The sequence below is a fragment of the Trifolium pratense genome, linkage group LG6 (assembly GCF_020283565.1).
Source record: "Trifolium pratense cultivar HEN17-A07 linkage group LG6, ARS_RC_1.1, whole genome shotgun sequence".
NCBI lineage: Eukaryota > Viridiplantae > Streptophyta > Magnoliopsida > Fabales > Fabaceae > Trifolium > Trifolium pratense.
Genome location: NC_060064.1, coordinates 5,374,756 through 5,393,103, shown reverse-complemented (window position 1 = coordinate 5,393,103; position 18,348 = coordinate 5,374,756). Strand labels below are relative to the sequence as shown.

Here is an 18,348-nt window from a genome sequence, read left to right as displayed (position 1 = left end):
AAAATATTAATAATTCACTCGTAAGTCATTTTAATTGGTAAATACTGAAATTATAGGTTTGATATATGAGGTATCTCAGATTTGACCATGAAATCCACTTCAAATTCTCTCAGACTATTATTGTAAATCCACTTTAGTTAATAATAATTTTTTATTTTTTTATTAACAATTATAAATAAATGAAATTTTCAATTTACTAACTACTCACTGTACTTAAGTTAAATCTCAAGCTGAGTAGCTATTAACTAGTCTTCCAACTAATTTTTTTGTCTATAACTTTTAGGTAAAATCTCAAAGGGAGTAGCTATAAACCAATCTTTCAACAAACTTTTTTTGTCTATAACTTAAATATCACCAACCATTAAAATTTATTGTAATTTATGTTCATTATTTATAAAGATAAAATGAAATTTTCACTATCACTTTTGCTAACTTTCAAATTTCGTCCAAAGTACTCATTTGTTCTTGTGACGTCAATATTTTCATTTTATAATATTCTATTTTCAATTGATTTTTATTTTATTTTTGTCAAGTAACCTAGTGGCTAGAATTTCACTTTTTCATGTGAATAAATGAGGGTATCAAGGTTGAATTTCCGTTCCAACCAATTCAGCTATCTCGCGGAGGCTGATTTTTAATTTTTTTAAGTCAATTATTAATACTAATATTTTTGTGTCAAAAAAAAAATTAATACTAATATTTTCATTTCATAACTTTTTTAAAATGAAAAATTACTCTAGTGATAAAATCATACATTTTTTCAAGTCAATTATTTATATTAATATTTTTAATACAATAACAAACTATTATTTTGTAATTTCTATTTTATTATATTTCATTTTTGATAATTTAAATTATATTTGATAAGGATTAATGAATAAATTATATTTTTTATAATATGTGAAAATCGCTTATTTAAATAAAATAAAAACCTACTAACTAGCCCTTATACTTGTTCCATTTATTCCACTCGCTGACTTTAACCTTCACACGTTCGCTTTCTCAGTAGCAAAAGCGTTTCTCTTTGCCCCTTAAGTAGAAGGAAAAGAAAGGTATTTTTTGTTTAATTGCTCCCGCTTCCTTGTGTGCTTGTCAAGCCAACTTAGCTTTTTGGGAGGTTAAACTGCGGTTGAAGCGAACATTTTGAAATGACAACACACTCAAGTTGGCCTTTACCAGTCAACACATGTGGACAATGACTCATATATCACGTTACCATATGTGACAAGATAAGCTGATTTGACATGTGAGTCATTATCCACATGTGCATTGACTTGTGGGGACTAGCATTTTGCAAAAAGGCTCGAGTTAGGAGGTCAAAATCACAAATTCATAAAAAATTAGGAATACAAAAATGTAATTTAGCCTGACTAATATTATCTAATCTATTTAATACACATAATTAACGGTTTCATGATTATGGATATTTCATGAGCATTCCATAATTATATGTATGTATGTATTTATATACTATGAAAATATTGAGCTTAATGGAAGACAAAATAATAAATTATCACAACCTACATACACACATAAATTGAAGATTTGTACATATTTTTGTTTTTATTTTTTAACCCTCTGATAATTGAAAGTTCGGTCGGATGTAAGTAAAGTTTGTCTAAAAATTATTTCAACAAGGGATCAGACTCGAATTCTCCTGAACAATTCATCCTAGAAGAAACTCATTATCCACTTAAGTTCAATGTCTTAATTTACACCACAAATATTTGTTTAACAATTTTGACATTTAACTATTGAGATAAGATTTTTTTGACTATTAAGAAAAAAAAAATTTGTCGGGTAGTATAGTGGCCAAAATATTTACCCTAGGTGGATAAGTTGAGTGTGCAAAATTCAAACCTCAACCCCTATATATAAAAGAATGTGATATCTCTGCCAACTGATATGTACTCACGTGGATACTATTGAAATAAGATTTATTCATTGTAAAAAAAATTAAAAAAAATTAGAGTATCAAATATTAAAAATTTAAACACGTTTCCAAATATTTGTAAAAAATAAAAAACACGTTTCGAGAAATTTGGAATATCTTTCTTTTTTTACAAGTTTTCAACGAAAAATCAGCAGAACTGAGCCTATAAAACGCAAATCACCACTCTCTCCTTTTTAATTTCACCATTCATCACAAACATGAACGATTTACTCTCCGTCGACAACAACCACCGCCACGTCATCGAGATGGCGGGAAACTCCACCGCAACACCACAAACTCTCGAAAAATTCTATGAAGAAGTAGAAGCCGTGAAGAAGCAACTGAAGGAATTGGATCAACTTCACATAAACCTTCGAAACTCACACGAAAAGAGCAAAAAACTTCACAGCGCAAAAACGGTGAAAGAGCTTCGTTCAAAAATGGATTCCGACGTTATTCTGTCTCTCAAGAAAGCGAAACTAATCAAGTCTCGGTTGGAGTCACTTGACCGGTCCAATGAAGCGAGTCGGTCTTTGCCTGATTGTGGACCCGGTTCCTCTTCGGATCGAACCAGGGTAGTGGTGGTTAGTGGTTTGAGGAAGAATCTGAAAGATTCTATGGAGAGTTTTAATGGACTTAGGGAACAGATATCGTCGGAGTATAGAGAGACGGTGCAACGGAGATACTTTACTGTCACCGGAGAGAAAGCTGATGATAAAACTGTTGACCTCCTCATCTCTACTGGTATGCATGATACGTATATATTTCTGTTTAATTTTTCTTAATTTCTGTTATTAATGGCATTTTTTAATGTATGCTGCTTTTTTAACCCTAAAAATAAGTTTGGCTCATTAATTAAAACTATATAATATAATGTTAACCAAGGCATTGAGTTCAACTATTTAATTTTCAAGTGATATTAATAAGTTTTCTTTATGATGAATCGTTCTGGAAGAACCAGATTTCAATTTCTTGTGAGAATAATCATTGGTCAGACTTTATTTGACTGAATTCTAGATTATCGGAGCCCCTTCATCCGAGAAACAAAGGGTTAACAAAAAAGCTATATTTATTTTTTGGGACAGATTTTTTTAATTTATTTTGAATTTGAATAAAATTTCACTTTTGAATTCATAATAATCAAAAGCTAGCTATGATTTGCACAATTGAAGATGCTCTCATAATTTTTAATATTTTGGTGAAGTGCATGACTAATGCGACGAACTACTCACTCTGGCCCAAAATATAAGATTTAGTTGACCACTTCACGTACGTTAATGCAGAATTTTGATACTCATATCTTTAATTGTCTATTTGTAAAAATTATAAAAACTTGATATTAAATATCCAAAAAATACGGTCAAAACAAGATAAATAAATAATATATTTAATCAAAGTAGGTCTTATATATTGGGACGAAGAAAATATTTATTTATCACATGTGAAATACCTTTATTTATATCACTTGCAAACTCTGGCTAAGATTTATGCTTCTTTCCAACTTGTTAGGATTTGTCATCATGTGTACCCGTACATGCATAAGCCTCAATGTACGAAATGTTTTTGTTGAAATTTTCACCTGTAAAATGCCTTGCACATAGCCGATTTGTAGATCTTAGTAAATTGGTTATAAAATTGTTCAAATATAATAATCAGCTAGATTGCTAATTATGTTAATGGTTTTATTTGGCACACATTATACTTTTTCAACACCTTAACGCCTCTAACTTGGGTCACAAGCATGCGTTACTAAGCTCGTCTATGTTAATGGTTTTATGAATCTGTGAAAAATTGTACACGATAAGATTTTTGTTTTTTGTCGGAACTTAAACCACGGTCCTTTTACTCGTATTTAACTCTTAACTAGTTCAAACCAGTTTGTACACACTTATTAATCATCAATTTTTCACTTTACTATATATAATTATTATATATATTATGATGGTGGATCAGGTGAGAGTGAAACATTTTTACAGAAAGCAATCAAAGAACAAGGGAGAGCAACAGTGATGGAAACAATACAAGAGATTGAGGAGAGACATGGTGCTGTGAAAGAGATAGAGAGAAATCTAAATGAGCTACATCAAGTGTTTTTGGACATGGCAGTTTTGGTTGAAGCTCAAGGTGAAGAGTTGAATGACATTGAGAGCCAAATGAAGCGAGCAAATTCGTATGTTAGGGGAGGGGTCCAACAATTACATGTTGCTAGGAGGCATCAAAAGAATTCTCGAAAATGGACATGTTTCGCCATTTTACTTCTCCTCATAATCGCTTTGGTTATAATTCTCCCTATTGTTTTGAAAAATAATTAGCTCACATTAATACTTTAGATCAAAACTACTTATGAATGTTTTGAGAGTTTATGTGAAAGCAAACAATTACTTATTCTAATATGGTGGCTATTGTTAAGATTGATGATTATGAATTGATCTCATCATTCAAAACTTGGTAGTCAAGTCAAAGCAATACAAGCCGCCATCTTCACTATAGTACTAGAATCAGAAAATGCATTTCATATTCATTTATGTTGTTTTTTTATATTATAGGTTTTTGGTCCCGTGTTGTGTTTTTTGTCTTCCTTGTTAAAGTTCAGAGAGAAACACAAAGTGACGGCTAGGGTTTCAATAATATTATAATAGCATTACTTAACAAAATAAGGATTACAAAATAATTTATAATAATTCCTAATGGACTACTAAACTACTAACATATAAAGCCCAATACTTAAAGCCCTAATAATATTATTATCTAACACTTCCCCTCAAACTCACGATGCATTATCAGATAATCATCGAGAGTTTGTCAAACAAAAAACGAAAATCAAACTACTCTAACTAAATATTTTATTTCTAATACTACCCCTCAAGCTAAAGCGTACTAAGCTTTGAGCTTGTTACAAATCAACCCGAAAATAAACTAAATTAACTAATAGCTTCAAATTCAACTTCTTCAGATTTCAGACTTCGAATTGTGAGTATTCCTTCACCGGATTCAATGTGAGTATTCCCTCACCGGATTCAATGTGAGTATTCCCTCACCGGATTCAATGTGAGTATTCCCTCACCGGATTCAATGTGAGTATTCCCTCACCGGATTCAAATTTCAAATTGTGAGTATTCCCTCACCGGATTCAATGTGAGTATTCCCTCACCGGATTCAAATTTCAGATTGCGAGCTTTCGCTCACCAGACAGACAGATTGTGAGTACTATCTTAACTCACCAGACAGAACCAAACAAAACCAACCATAACAAAACAAAACCAATTCGGTCAGAACCAAATCAAATCAAACGGAACTGAACCACAAAAACAAAAGATCCAAAATCAGTCCAGAAAAACAGAACCAAGACATGGACAAAAGACCAAAATCAACTGCCGTAACAATTTGCTTGCTAAAAAAAAATCATGACCATCGAAAAACAACACACCCTTTCATAGTCTGCCAAAGAGACAAAAGCAACAATACGACCTTGCAAATTTCAATGGACCAATATACCAACATATTATTACCACCGCCTATGGACTTTGGAAGCTCCTATCACATGTGTTTGAAGAAGAAATACTTTTGAATCCCTATAGCTAGTTGAAGGTGGAGTTGTTCATCTTGGTGACGGAAAGCTTGTAAGGTTCAAGGTATGGGTGAGTTTCTTTTAACACAATGCGAGGTATTTTCTTGAACTTTGATGCATAGATAGTAGGTAGATACTTGTTAGATATTTCTACTATTATTGGTTATGCATCTGTTACTAGTGGTGATTCTCATGTTTTGGTTAAGTTGTGGATCTTCGGGTGGGTACTTGTTAGTGACATGAGTTTAGTTGGACTAGTGAAACAAGGTTTACTAGGTGATGTAACTAAACTGGAATTGTTGGAGCCTAACAATGGCCTGAGGTGGTTTCACATATGTTTGAAGTTGTTCAAGTGACACATGGGCATCGGTTGACATGGATGCAAGGTGTGTGATGGTAGCGTGCGGACATTGGTTGGCATTGATGCAAGGTACACGGTTATCTCGATGGCTGATGAACTTCCAGAGAAAGCCAACATGGAAGTTGCACCATAAATTGTCAGTGAGGTTTCGAGATGAATTTCTTGGGATGACTTGGTTCCAAGTGAAGAAAAATCTTGGGATGATTTAGTTTCAAGTGAAGAAAATTCTTGGGATGATTTAGTTCCAAGTGGAGTATACTCTTTATTGTGGAGTATGATAATTTAATTTGTCGGTATAGACAATGAGAATTATGATTGTCGGTGTAGACAATGAAGATTGAAGACCATTACAATCAAGGTGGAGATTGTTGGGATTGATTGCAATGTAAGTCCCACATTGCTAATGAAGAAAAAGAAGGAGGTTAAAAAATAGCTATTGAAAGTCCCACATCGCTTAGAATTGTGAAGCAAGGAGGAAATCAAAGCTATATAATGGACCTAAGTTCTTTGTTTATAATTGCACCAAGCAGTAACACTTGTAAACACTTTAAGTTTATATTTGTGTCTTTTTTGCTTTTCTCTTATGCTCTTGTTTAAGAGTATTTGAGATGTAGTTCAAATATTTACTTTGGAGAGTGTGGGTGTATTGGGGCATGGGGTGATTGAGAGTGAAGTCTATGTGTTGTAACAATTTTCACATAGTGTTTATTCTCTGGTTGTCGGTTTTGACAACGGCCGTGGTTTTTTCTCCGGTTTTGGAGTTTCCACGTTATATTCTTGTGTTGTTGATTGCGTTCTTTTATTTTCTCTATGCCGGTTTTTCCCAACAATTGGTATCAGAGCTCTTGGTTTGATTCAGGAGGAGGGAGTTCCGCTGTGAAGTTTAGGCTAGAGAAAATTGATGTTTGGCTTGTGGAAAATCAAGTCAAGGATGTGGTGATGCAATCTGGGTTACACAAGGTCAACCTGGAGAGGCGGTGGTAATAATACTCAACATCAGCCTGGAGAGGCGGTGGTAATAATACTCGACATCAGTCTGGAGAGGCGGGTGCTAAGAATACTCGGGTTACGTCTGAAACAACAACTTATTATGAGGATGCGAAGGTGCTAGTGGAAGTTGAGAATCGGTGGAGTGTTGAGTATTATTACCACCGCCTCTCCAGGCTGGCCTTGTGTAACCCAGATTGCATCACCACATCCTTGACTTGATTTTCCACAAGCCAAACATCAATTTTCTCTAGCCTAAACTTCACAGCGGAACTCCCTCCTCCTGAATCAAACCAAGAGCTCTGATACCATGTTAAAGTTCAGAGAGAAACACAAAGTGACGGCTAGGGTTTCAATAATATTATAATAGCATTACTTAACAAAATAAGGATTACAAAATAATTTATAATAATTCCTAATGGACTACTAAACTACTAACATATAAAACCCAATACTTAAAGCCCTAATAATATTATTATCTAACATTTCTTACCACTATTTGGTGTACATTTGATTTGAAGACGTCACAAGAATATTTGTTCAAAGGTTTTAGATGCTTAGTTTCTAGAATTAGCTGACGGGGCACAATTCAAGTTTTAATTATCTCCAAGAGCATATTCAATGGTGATATCATTTTGGGTATCTTACCTTACTAACAAGTGGTCCCTATAATGTCATATAATATTTATGCAACTCATACATATTTTACTCCAATGGTGATACCATTTTTCGAGTATCATACATAAATGACAAACGGTAATGTTTTGACATATATGGAAGCTATTAAATTGAATTTATATACCAAAAATAAAAATAAAAATAACATTAAATTGATGATACGTACCTTATTTAAGGTACCAGTATCATCAATTTTGATACCCTCTGTGTCACGTCATAGAACTCCAATAATAAAAAAGTTAAGGCACCGTATTATTAGTCTATGAAACTCTCTTAGATATCCTTATTAGAGATGTTCTAAATGGTTTGTTTCTTATGATATGGAAAGTTCTCATGTTTATTTATATAGGTAGGTATATCTGAAAACTAATTTTCAGCATAATTAATAATAATATTTGAAAAGGAAGGTTTAGAATGTTCTAAATACCTACTAAAGTTGTCCACGAGCTAGTCTTGCAATCTTAAAGAACCAAATTTAAATTCTTTTAAAGATAATTGTAAAATGACTATTATAGTACGTCACTTAAAAAAATAATACTGTAATTTTTCAATGCGACTAATTTTTATTGTTTGTTGATCGAGTTAATTACCTACATTTTTTCAACAAATTTTGGGGAATGATTTTGGGAAATCAATTTTAATTTTCAAATAATAATAAATATTAATGTAATTGGTTAAAACTTAAGAAATACTTTTCAAATGGTAAATAAATGTATCTAAATTTTTAAAGAACTTGGCTATCATGAATGAAAATTACTTTCTGATGTTATTTGAACATCTAAAATTTGACACCATATTTTAACATCACATAAAAATATATGATACATACATTCATTCAGATTGCCAAATAACTAAAATGTTGTGAAATTAACATTTGACTGAAAAAAAATGTTATCAAAATATAGTTCTACGAAGAATTAAAACATCTGAATCTTATAATAACATGTGTGAGTAATGTTTGTGACGGTGTTGGTAGCAATATACATTTTGTTGGGCCAAGGGTTAGTTGGTGGTGTGGGTAGTAAATTGTTAGGGTGCATACAGCAATATCGAAAGTTTAGCACATCTTCTTCTATATCGGTCCTTAATTTTGTTTCTTCTGCAGTGAGTTGAGACAACGAAGCAGAGACATGGCATCAATTCGGATGATAGGTAAGTTAACTGTAACACACACTGTATTCATTCAGATTATTCACTATTAAGCTTCAATTCAATCTCTGTAGTAACTCTAACTCTTAAATAATTGATTGATAATTCTCTTTTTTCAACAAATGCAGATATTGCTGTCAACTTCACAGGTCAGACATTTTATCAAACACTTTGTGTGCATCATTAATAATCATCATATTAATTCAAAATCATTGCAGATGGCATGTTTAAGGGAATTTACAATGGCAAACAATCTCACCTTGCTGATATTCCAACCGTTTTGAACAGAGCTTGGGCTGCTGGTGTTCACCGAATCATCGTATATAATATGTTACATTACCACTTTTGATTGATTTCTGCTTTAATCATTCATTAATTAAGTAAATTTAAGCATAGATAATTAACTTTGTGTGTGTTTCAGGTAACTGGTGGATCCCTTCAGGAATCAAGGGAAGCTCTTGCCATTGCTGAAACAGATGGTTTGTCATTTTATCATTTTTTTTTTTGGCTTTTCCACTTATGGCATGTTTGGATTGACTTATTTGAGCTTATATACTGGCATAAGCAATTGTTACACTGTCCATAAGTTATTTTCAGCTTAATTTCATAAGCACTCTAGAATAACTTATATAAATACAGTTTGACTTTATTTTATCGCTTGTTTAGGAATAGTTTATACATTAGCATTTATATGATAATCGCTTATGTTGTATACTTGTATGTGATTAATTTTGTTGTTTATCCATGCATGACCTTAGTTTGATGATAATTTTTTGATTGATTGATCATAGGAAGACTTTTCTGTACTGTTGGTGTGCATCCAACGCGTTGCAAGGTTTATTTTCTTTTCTCATTTGGTTTTTTTAGCTGCAGTGGTTTAGATGGAAGTAAGTGTTTGTAAATTTGATTTGGTGTTTTGATTTAGGAATTTGAGGAGAGTGGGGATCCAGAAAAGCATTTTCAGGATCTTTTGTCATTGGCTAAAGAGGGAATTCAGAAAGGAAAGGTATGCTTAAAATTCTAGCAAGTAACAAAATCGCTAAACATATCTTAATTTTATCTAGATGTGCTTGTGCATGTCAGGTCCGCATAGTTTAAAATCTTGATTTATTCAGTTCTAGACATGTCACAATGTATGTTGCTATTCATGTAGTTGTGCAACTTGTGTTCTATTTCTGAAACAAGCAAGCAATTTTAGAAATCAATTTTCGTTCTTATTTCTCTTATTCATATGCAAGGTGGTTGCAGTTGGAGAATGTGGATTAGACTATGACCGGCTTCATTTTTGCCCGGCAGAGATTCAAAAGAAGTATGCACTGTTTATCTGTTGCTGCATATGTTATTTATTTTTATACTATATAAAAAATTATTAATAGATTATCTTCACTTTTTTCTTCTTTGTGAATGCTAGGTACTTCGAGAAGCAGTTTGAATTGGCATACATCACAAAATTGCCTATGTTTTTGCACATGCGAGCAGCAGCTGCAGATTTCTGTGAAATAGTTGAGAAAAATAAGGACAGGTTTGATTGCTGGATCTCGATATTTTGAAATCGTAAATATTCAAGTAATGCTGCTTTGATGTGCGTCTAGCCAACCTTAGCCATGTTGTTTGCACTTTCAAGTTTGGGAGTTGGGGGGAAAATGATATAAAATATCCAACATACATCGAAACAAGTTGCACTGAGTGAGTCTGTTTGAAGATACTTTTGGTTCTTTTCAGACTCTAACCCATCATTAGAAGGGTTACAAAACCTTGAGGCCTTGGCATCACATATACGATATGATACAAAAATTACTTGCAAATAAGAAATAAGTAGCATTGAGGTCATTTCTGTCTCATTTCTCCCCATGCCTGATATACACACTCATTAATATAAGATTGCATTTGTTTAATTGCTTGTAATTGATGGCATAATCACTTTGGGATTTGAAATTGACTAATCATTTCTATTTCTATGACAGGTTCTCTGGTGGTGTCACCCATTCATTTACTGATAGTATGGATGATTGCAATAAGCTTCTCTCATTTGATAAAATGTACATTGGTAAATCCATTTTTCAAGCATTACTATATTTGCTTACATACTTTAAGGCACCCTGGTAGGTCTAACTTTAGGCTTTGCCTTTCTGAAAATATAACCACCAGTAAACTTTTATTTCGCTGGCTACAAGCTCCTTGAGATAAAAAGATGAACTTACTTTAGGAAAGCTTTGTGTTCATAGTTGTTTTTGGTGTTTTGATATTAAAATAAGGACTTATGGACATATGAATGGTGTGTTCGTCGTGTGTATGGACTAACTGTATTTTCTTAGAGGATCTGGGTGCTTTTGATTATATATTCCCTTGTTAGTTGAGTTGTATAAATGTTTTCTTCTGATGTGGGATTATTATGATTGAATATTAACACTCCAGTTCAATCCCATGTATGGTACTCTGCAAGGCATAAACGGGTGCTCTCTGAAGACAACTGAGAACCTTGATGTTGTCAAGGGTATTCCTGTTGAGAGAATGATGATAGAGACAGATTCACCATACTGTGAAATTAAGAATACTCATGCCGGAATTGGTTTTGTTAAATCAAAATGGCCTTCAAAGAAGAAAGAGAAGTATGACCAAGAGTGCATCGTCAAAGGCCGCAACGAACCTTGTTCAGTTAGGTAATTGGTATGGTTTTACTTATCAATGTGGAACTATTGCTTCAAGAAATATCTTGTTGATATTACTGTAGCTAGGAGTATTCAAGTTTGCACAAATTTAAACCCTGAATATGGTTTGTTAATCTTTTGCCTTCATTTTCTTAAAAGACTATCCTTGAAATATGTCTGATTGACTGTAATGTTCCAGGCAAGTTCTTGAGGTGGTTGCTGGCTGTAAAGGCATCAATGACATAGATAACCTCAGTAGAACATTGTACCACAACACTTGCAGGTAACATAACTTTTCTCTGGACTTGTCCATTACTGATGGAAGTGATCACTTGTAGAATCATTGATCCTAAAAACGATAAACAGGAACACATAAGAAGAGGGTACGGCTTTGGTTCAACGGCCCAAAGTTAGCAACCAGGTCCAGTAGTAATCTCTCAATTAGTGTTATATAATATTCCTCCTGTCTTTCTTTTATATTATTTTAATTGCTTATGCTTTTGTCTGTCCACAATGCAGGTCCTTGTCAAAAATTTTATAGAGCTACATGAAAAGTATATGGAAACAGTTAATAATGTCTTTATGAATGACAGAAGGTTCCAAATGGTATGTTGGCAATTGAGTTATTAAGCTATCCCTTTTGAATAGCATACTAAATAAAAATAAAATAGTTTATAAGTTGCTCACTCCCTACGGCCCAATTGGTAATTCAAAATAATGGGCCCAGAATTGATGGGTTTGTAGTTGCTGAATCCATAAGATAATGACTTGGTCATAGTTTGAAACTGGAAAATTTCTTATGATTTTATCACCTCAAATTAAAAGTATTTTTAGGAAATGTCTTGTCTGAACCAATCAATATTTTCAGGCAGTTGCAGCTCCATTCAAGGAATTCTGCAACCAAACTTATGCTGGCAGTTCCATTGCAGAAATATTGTGCTCATTCTTTGATAATATCCTTAAAAAGGGTGGGGGTGAGAATATGAGTGATGAAGCCATTGAAGAAACACTTGATAAGGTAACTTTTGACCCTTTATGTGTATTTCTTCAGATTTTTCCATCAGTATTGTGTTGCCGAAGTCGTGTAATTTTTATAGGCAGTCAACATGCTTGCTTATATCAATGACAAAAACATGGTTCAATTTGGACAATTGTACAGGTCAGATTTTAAACTAATATTTCTTACATGGTGTAGTTTTGATATTATTTTGTGCTGAAGAATTTTATATTTACAGTCAACAACTTGTCCAAAGATTGCTTTTTGACACAAGTTCGAATATAGATCGGGAGGAGTTTACTATAAAAAAGTTGAATCTGCATTATTCCGAGTTGACATTTAAGATGGCGGGAATGGTTTGTTAACCTATTTTTGAGTCCAACATATTGAAGTGTCCTAGGGATAGGGATATAGAATTTCAAGAATATCTTAATGAGAATTTAGATGTAAATTCTCATTAAGATATTCTTGAAATTAATTCCAGAATTTACATCTAAATTCTCATTAAGATATTCTTGAAATTCTATATCCCTGTCCCTAGGACACTTCAATATGTTGGACTCAAAAATAGGTTAACAGACCATTCCCGCCATCTTAAATGTCAACTCGGAATAATGCAGATTCAACTTTTTTATAGTAAACTCCTCCCGATCTATATTCGAACTTGTGTCAAAAAGCAATCTTTGGACAAGTTGTTGACTGTAAATATAAAATTCTTCAGCACAAAATAATATCAAAACTACACCATGTAAGAAATATTAGTTTAAAATCTGACCTGTACAATTGTCCAAATTGAACCATGTTTTTGTCATTGATATAAGCAAGCATGTTGACTGCCTATAAAAATTACACGACTTCGGCAACACAATACTGATGGAAAAATCTGAAGAAATACACATAAAGGGTCAAAAGTTACCTTATCAAGTGTTTCTTCAATGGCTTCATCACTCATATTCTCACCCCCACCCTTTTTAAGGATATTATCAAAGAATGAGCACAATATTTCTGCAATGGAACTGCCAGCATAAGTTTGGTTGCAGAATTCCTTGAATGGAGCTGCAACTGCCTGAAAATATTGATTGGTTCAGACAAGATATTTCCTAAAAATACTTTTAATTTGAGGTGATAAAATCATAAGAAATTTTCCAGTTTCAAACTATGACCAAGTCATTATCTTATGGATTCAGCAACTACAAACCCATCAATTCTGGGCCCATTATTTTGAATTACCAATTGGGCCGTAGGGAGTGAGCAACTTATAAACTATTTTATTTTTATTTAGTATGCTATTCAAAAGGGATAGCTTAATAACTCAATTGCCAACATACCATTTGGAACCTTCTGTCATTCATAAAGACATTATTAACTGTTTCCATATACTTTTCATGTAGCTCTATAAAATTTTTGACAAGGACCTGCATTGTGGACAGACAAAAGCATAAGCAATTAAAATAATATAAAAGAAAGACAGGAGGAATATTATATAACACTAATTGAGAGATTACTACTGGACCTGGTTGCTAACTTTGGGCAGTTGAACCAAAGCCGTACCCTCTTCTTTGATAAGCTGCTCCAATATTTTTTTTGATTGGTGGATTGCATATCGGGCTAGTTCTAAATTACTAGTATATATTCTTCAGATAAAACTACTAGCATGTATATATATATATATATATATATATATATATATATATATATATATATATATATATATATATATATATATATATATATATATATATATATTTTTTTTTTTTTGAACAGCTACTAGCATGTATATATAATGAAATGAATTGAATGACATGCTGCTTACGTAATATGCTGGTGTTAGATTGGCATAAAAATTGACCATTTTGGTGTACTATCGTGTGTGTATGCGTGTGCTGCTTATCTATCATATAATATGGAGCTTCAACGAAAACATTGCTTTTGCAGGGTGTTTTTCCCACATGACTTGGATTCTGCAGCTGATGCTCTTCTAGCTGGCGATAATTCTTCATAAACAGATTACAGACATGTTGATGACTTCGCTCATCTCTTTGCTTTTGTTCAAAGCTGATCAGCTGCTCCATCCCCCGATTTCTTGAGAGAGATTATGCAGTGTCCTTGAAGTGAAAGTGAAAATGGTTGTCCTGCGAGTGACAGATTTTTGTATTCTAAACATATGATATAAAAAACTATGATACTCCTAACTTTGGTTCCAATAGGCAGTTATGGTTTTGTTTACCATGCCATGTTTGGGAGTAAAACAAAAGAGGCTTTGATTAATCAGCGTAAATCAGCCCCTGTAATATTAATGGCTATGTCAGATTGTATCTTGGTCATTTGTTCAGCAATTTTGCGCACAACAGACATTAAGAGCCAATTGCACATGAAATCAATTAGTGCATTGTTATAGAACTTGTTGATTGATAATGAATAAGAGTGGTAAATTATTAGCCCATCAAACTTTGGAAGCTTGTTCTTCACAATTACAAACCATATAATTGACATTAGCCTCTTATAGATACATCTCACAACTACCTGAAAGTGTGACTAGTTTGACAGATAGTATATGTGACTTGGAGAAGGGAAAAGCTAAATGATGTGCATTTTGCAGGCAAAACTTTTGATTAATCACATTTCCTCACGTGCTGGCACTAGAAACCAATTCCAAGCTATCAACGTTGTTTTTCATATTTTCCTCAATTACTGGAGGCACGAGATGACGATGATGTTCTATCTGATGCCCGATTCAATCGCAAGGGCCGACCTTGAACCTCCTGAAAACATTGCATTACATTTGCAAGGAATATGGTTACATAGACTGAGATATCAGATGACCAACTTGAAATTGCATAACTAATCTACCAAAATAGTTCTTACCACACCGTTCATAGCTTTCAAAGCAGCTTTTAAATTCTCAGCAGTTTCAAAAGTGACAAATCCGAAACCTCGAGATCTTCCATTATCCTTCTCATAGATGACTTTGGCACCCAATATGCCTGGCTGTTCAGCAAAGGCATCTCTAAGATCCTGAGAGTTCAGTCCCCAGCCAAGGTTTCCAGCATAGATCTTGTGAGGGCTGTCTACAAAGCCTTTGTAGTTGTCTCTATTTTTTTGTACCAATACCAACCTTTCACCTCCTTTTGGCACTTCTGGAAAATTTACCTTAGCACTCCTACCACCAACTTGCTGTAAATCATTACAATAAAAAATGTCAGCATTCAACTTTGCATAAAACCAACTATAAATGGTCCTGATAAATTGATTATTTAGATTCGAAAACTCAGCTATGATAAAGGCTTTGACTAGAGTATAGCTCTATTTCCTAGATCACAGGACTAAGGTTTTAAATAAAGGTCTGCGGCCGTGATCTAGGTCACGACACAACAGTTTTTTATGTTGCTGAAACTACAACACGGTTATGATTGAGGTTTCATCGGCCACATTTGACAGCGAATCTCTGCAATATTAAGGATCGTGACACGAACATAACCATGACCTTTATTTAAAAATAAAAAAAAAGTGATATCGGCTGAATGAATAGTTCACCATCCAAAATGATCAAAGGCATTACAAACTATAATTGGAACCTCAACTACTTTTATAACAAACATTGTTTTTCCAAGTTACATTAGTAAATACTTGTGTTCTATAAATATTAAAAATAAATAGTAGCAAAATAAAAGAATAGCAGAACAGGTCCCCCATGAGCATAACTCAATTGGTATGGACGTTGCAATATGTAGGGGCCGAGGTTTGAACTCCTCACTTATTCACCTTAAGGGGTGAAATTCTGGTTACTAGAGTACTTGACCATAATAAACAAAAAGAATAACAGAATGCAGCATAAAATGTAGAAGACTTACAGAGCCATCAAACATTTGAATTGCTACTTTAGCTTCTTCAACACTTTTCATTGTAACAAATGCAAATCCTCTGCTCCTGTTTGTAACTCGATCATACACAATCTATATAATTCAATCAAACAAAACACACAGAAACAAATATTAGATTGCATTAAAATCCACACAAAAAATTGAATCTATCAATCAAACAGGTAAAACCTCAACAGACACGACAGTGCCAGCTTCTGCAAAGATTTCAGTCAATTGTGAAGAAGTAATTGTAAATGGCAAATTTCCAACATAGAGTCTTCCAGCATCATCTGAGGTTGATACTTTCTGTTCTTCTTCCTCTTGTTGTGGTTTATCAGAGGTTTCTTGTTCTGTTTCTGGTTCTTCTTGTTGTGAAATTGTGGTATCTTGAGAAGTTTGGAATTCAACTTCGGCAGCGAATGGGGGATGAAGAGATTGAAGTGGGAGAGGAGAAAGATTGAAACTTTGAGAGTTGAGGATGAGATTGAAGTGTTTATGGGAAATGGGTCTTTGATGGAAGTTTGTGGTGGTGAGTGAAATGGAAGAGTGAATAAATGAGAGATTGTAGATTCTATTGAAGATAGAAGATGAAGCAGAAGCTATAGTAGCCGCCATTGAGCTTAGAAGTGAATTGGGAGAGTATAATTTTCCTATAACTGTTGAAGTTAAGCATTCATTACTTAGTTGGATTGGAGTTTTCCATTTGATAGGTGACAAGGATAAGGTTTGCTTGTCTCGCACCGGATGGTCTGAAAATGTATTTATATGGTTGTTGAATTAGGCCAACTCCCAATTCTAACCGTAACTTCTAAATCTAATGTTTATTTCTTTTTACAAAAATCAGACTCAGATTTTTTCGAACAATTTGTCGCACATTCACATTTGTATTTGATACTCAAAATTTTTTGTCAAGAAAGCACAAAATTTATGATATACCACATAAACTTATCATATTGATGTATCATTCATGATGTCAATCTTTTTTACTTGCTATACTACTTTTTTTTTTTTTTTGAAGAATACTATACCACATTTTGTCTACTCTAAAATGGGAAAATTATCTGTATGTATTGGATAAGATTCGTATCGAATAATGATGTTCATGAAATACTATCAGATGTGTCACAGAACTTTCGAAATTTATTTCTTAAAAATATTTTCACTAAATACGTTTAAGATAAATCATGAATATGTCTAGCATGGTTGATAAGACTTTAATGGGATAAGATATGGATGGGAGTGTCACATTTTTTAAATTCATTTTTTTAACAAAATACTTTTTGGTTGTTGATTAGTACTGCATAGAGTTTAGACATATTTTGAGTATTTTTTTTAAAGACGTTTGTGTTGTTTAGTGTGGTATAGATATTAAGATATATAATACTTTAGATTTATGCATTTTTTTTATGATCACGATATTCTTTTGAAATTGTGATCTTAACAAAAAAAAATGCATAAACTTTACTTAAAAATATTATATATCTTAATGTCAGGTACTATTACTATTAGTACCTCAAATGGCACACCCATGCTTGACATAAATGTATATTTTAGATAATATATATCTTTAGAATCTATGTTCCACTTATGCAGAATCTCCTATTATAAAATAAAATAGTCAGTTGGATATTATGTGATGTAATATACTATTTTATGAGAATCCGTATTAAATTTTATATTACTATGGAAATAAATTTTGTTGGTGCTTTTTAATTTCCAAATGCATAAAATAATAAAATTTTGACATTGCTAAAGAGGATAAACAGTGAAGTGAAATACAAACAAGTGCTTTTATTTTTCCAACAAAGATCCAAATACCAAAGTTATATGTTACATTCCTCCCCAAAGTCAGAAAATACATAATAAAACACCACATTTAGAGATTACTAAAATCACACATAACTAGAACTTAGTGCCTTTATTTTCACACCGAAAAAGACACATAATCACCTTCAGTATCAGGAATACATACCAAGTCTGTCCTATGCAGAAAGCCAAAGACAGTTACTTTAGGTACATTGAGCCAAGGATGAATTGCCAAAGGAATAATGCTAGCAACACACTCTTTAACAAACACACTCCAACACACTCTCTTTTATTGGTTGAAATTCACATGGGCCCCATAAAAAAATGTGGACCCATATAACTTTTATGGGACCCATATAAA

General features: G+C 33.0%; 3 protein-coding genes across 7 annotated transcripts; 2 read left to right on the top strand and 1 right to left on the bottom strand.

Moving 5' to 3' along the window:
- The first annotated feature begins 2,081 nt into the window (after positions 1-2,081).
- LOC123890312 (syntaxin-121-like) lies at positions 2,082-4,471 on the top strand. Its single transcript, XM_045939894.1, has 2 exons — positions 2,082-2,677; positions 3,887-4,471. The coding sequence occupies exons 1-2, from the start codon at positions 2,152-2,154 to the stop codon at positions 4,243-4,245; spliced, it is 885 nt and encodes a 294-aa protein (XP_045795850.1). The 5' UTR covers positions 2,082-2,151; the 3' UTR covers positions 4,246-4,471.
- Positions 4,472-8,597: 4,126 nt separating this feature from the next.
- Positions 8,598-14,710, top strand: LOC123890311 (putative deoxyribonuclease TATDN1). Of its 5 annotated transcripts, XM_045939893.1 has the most exons (13): positions 8,598-8,679; positions 8,805-8,825; positions 8,895-8,995; positions 9,098-9,155; positions 9,468-9,511; positions 9,602-9,682; positions 9,915-9,985; positions 10,088-10,198; positions 10,641-10,723; positions 11,120-11,336; positions 11,524-11,607; positions 11,691-11,745; positions 11,844-12,700. In XM_045939893.1, the coding sequence occupies exons 1-12, from the start codon at positions 8,658-8,660 to the stop codon at positions 11,698-11,700; spliced, it is 903 nt and encodes a 300-aa protein (XP_045795849.1). In that variant the 5' UTR covers positions 8,598-8,657; the 3' UTR covers positions 11,701-11,745; positions 11,844-12,700. The 5 variants fall into 5 exon arrangements, 3 of the variants coding, with proteins under 3 accessions (XP_045795849.1, XP_045795847.1, XP_045795848.1); XR_006802815.1 differs by lacking the exons at positions 11,691-11,745; positions 11,844-12,700 and adding an exon at positions 14,257-14,710 and having other exon boundaries at positions 11,120-11,331; XR_006802816.1 differs by having other exon boundaries at positions 11,120-11,331; positions 11,691-12,704.
- Positions 14,687-16,906, bottom strand: LOC123890310 (33 kDa ribonucleoprotein, chloroplastic-like). The gene is given in 5 exon segments (XM_045939890.1): positions 14,687-15,022; positions 15,024-15,083; positions 15,187-15,495; positions 16,173-16,274; positions 16,371-16,906. Coding segments are annotated over 5 exon segments (972 nt in total). The 5' UTR covers positions 16,797-16,906; the 3' UTR covers positions 14,687-14,947.
- Between the last annotated feature and the right edge of the window lie 1,442 nt (positions 16,907-18,348).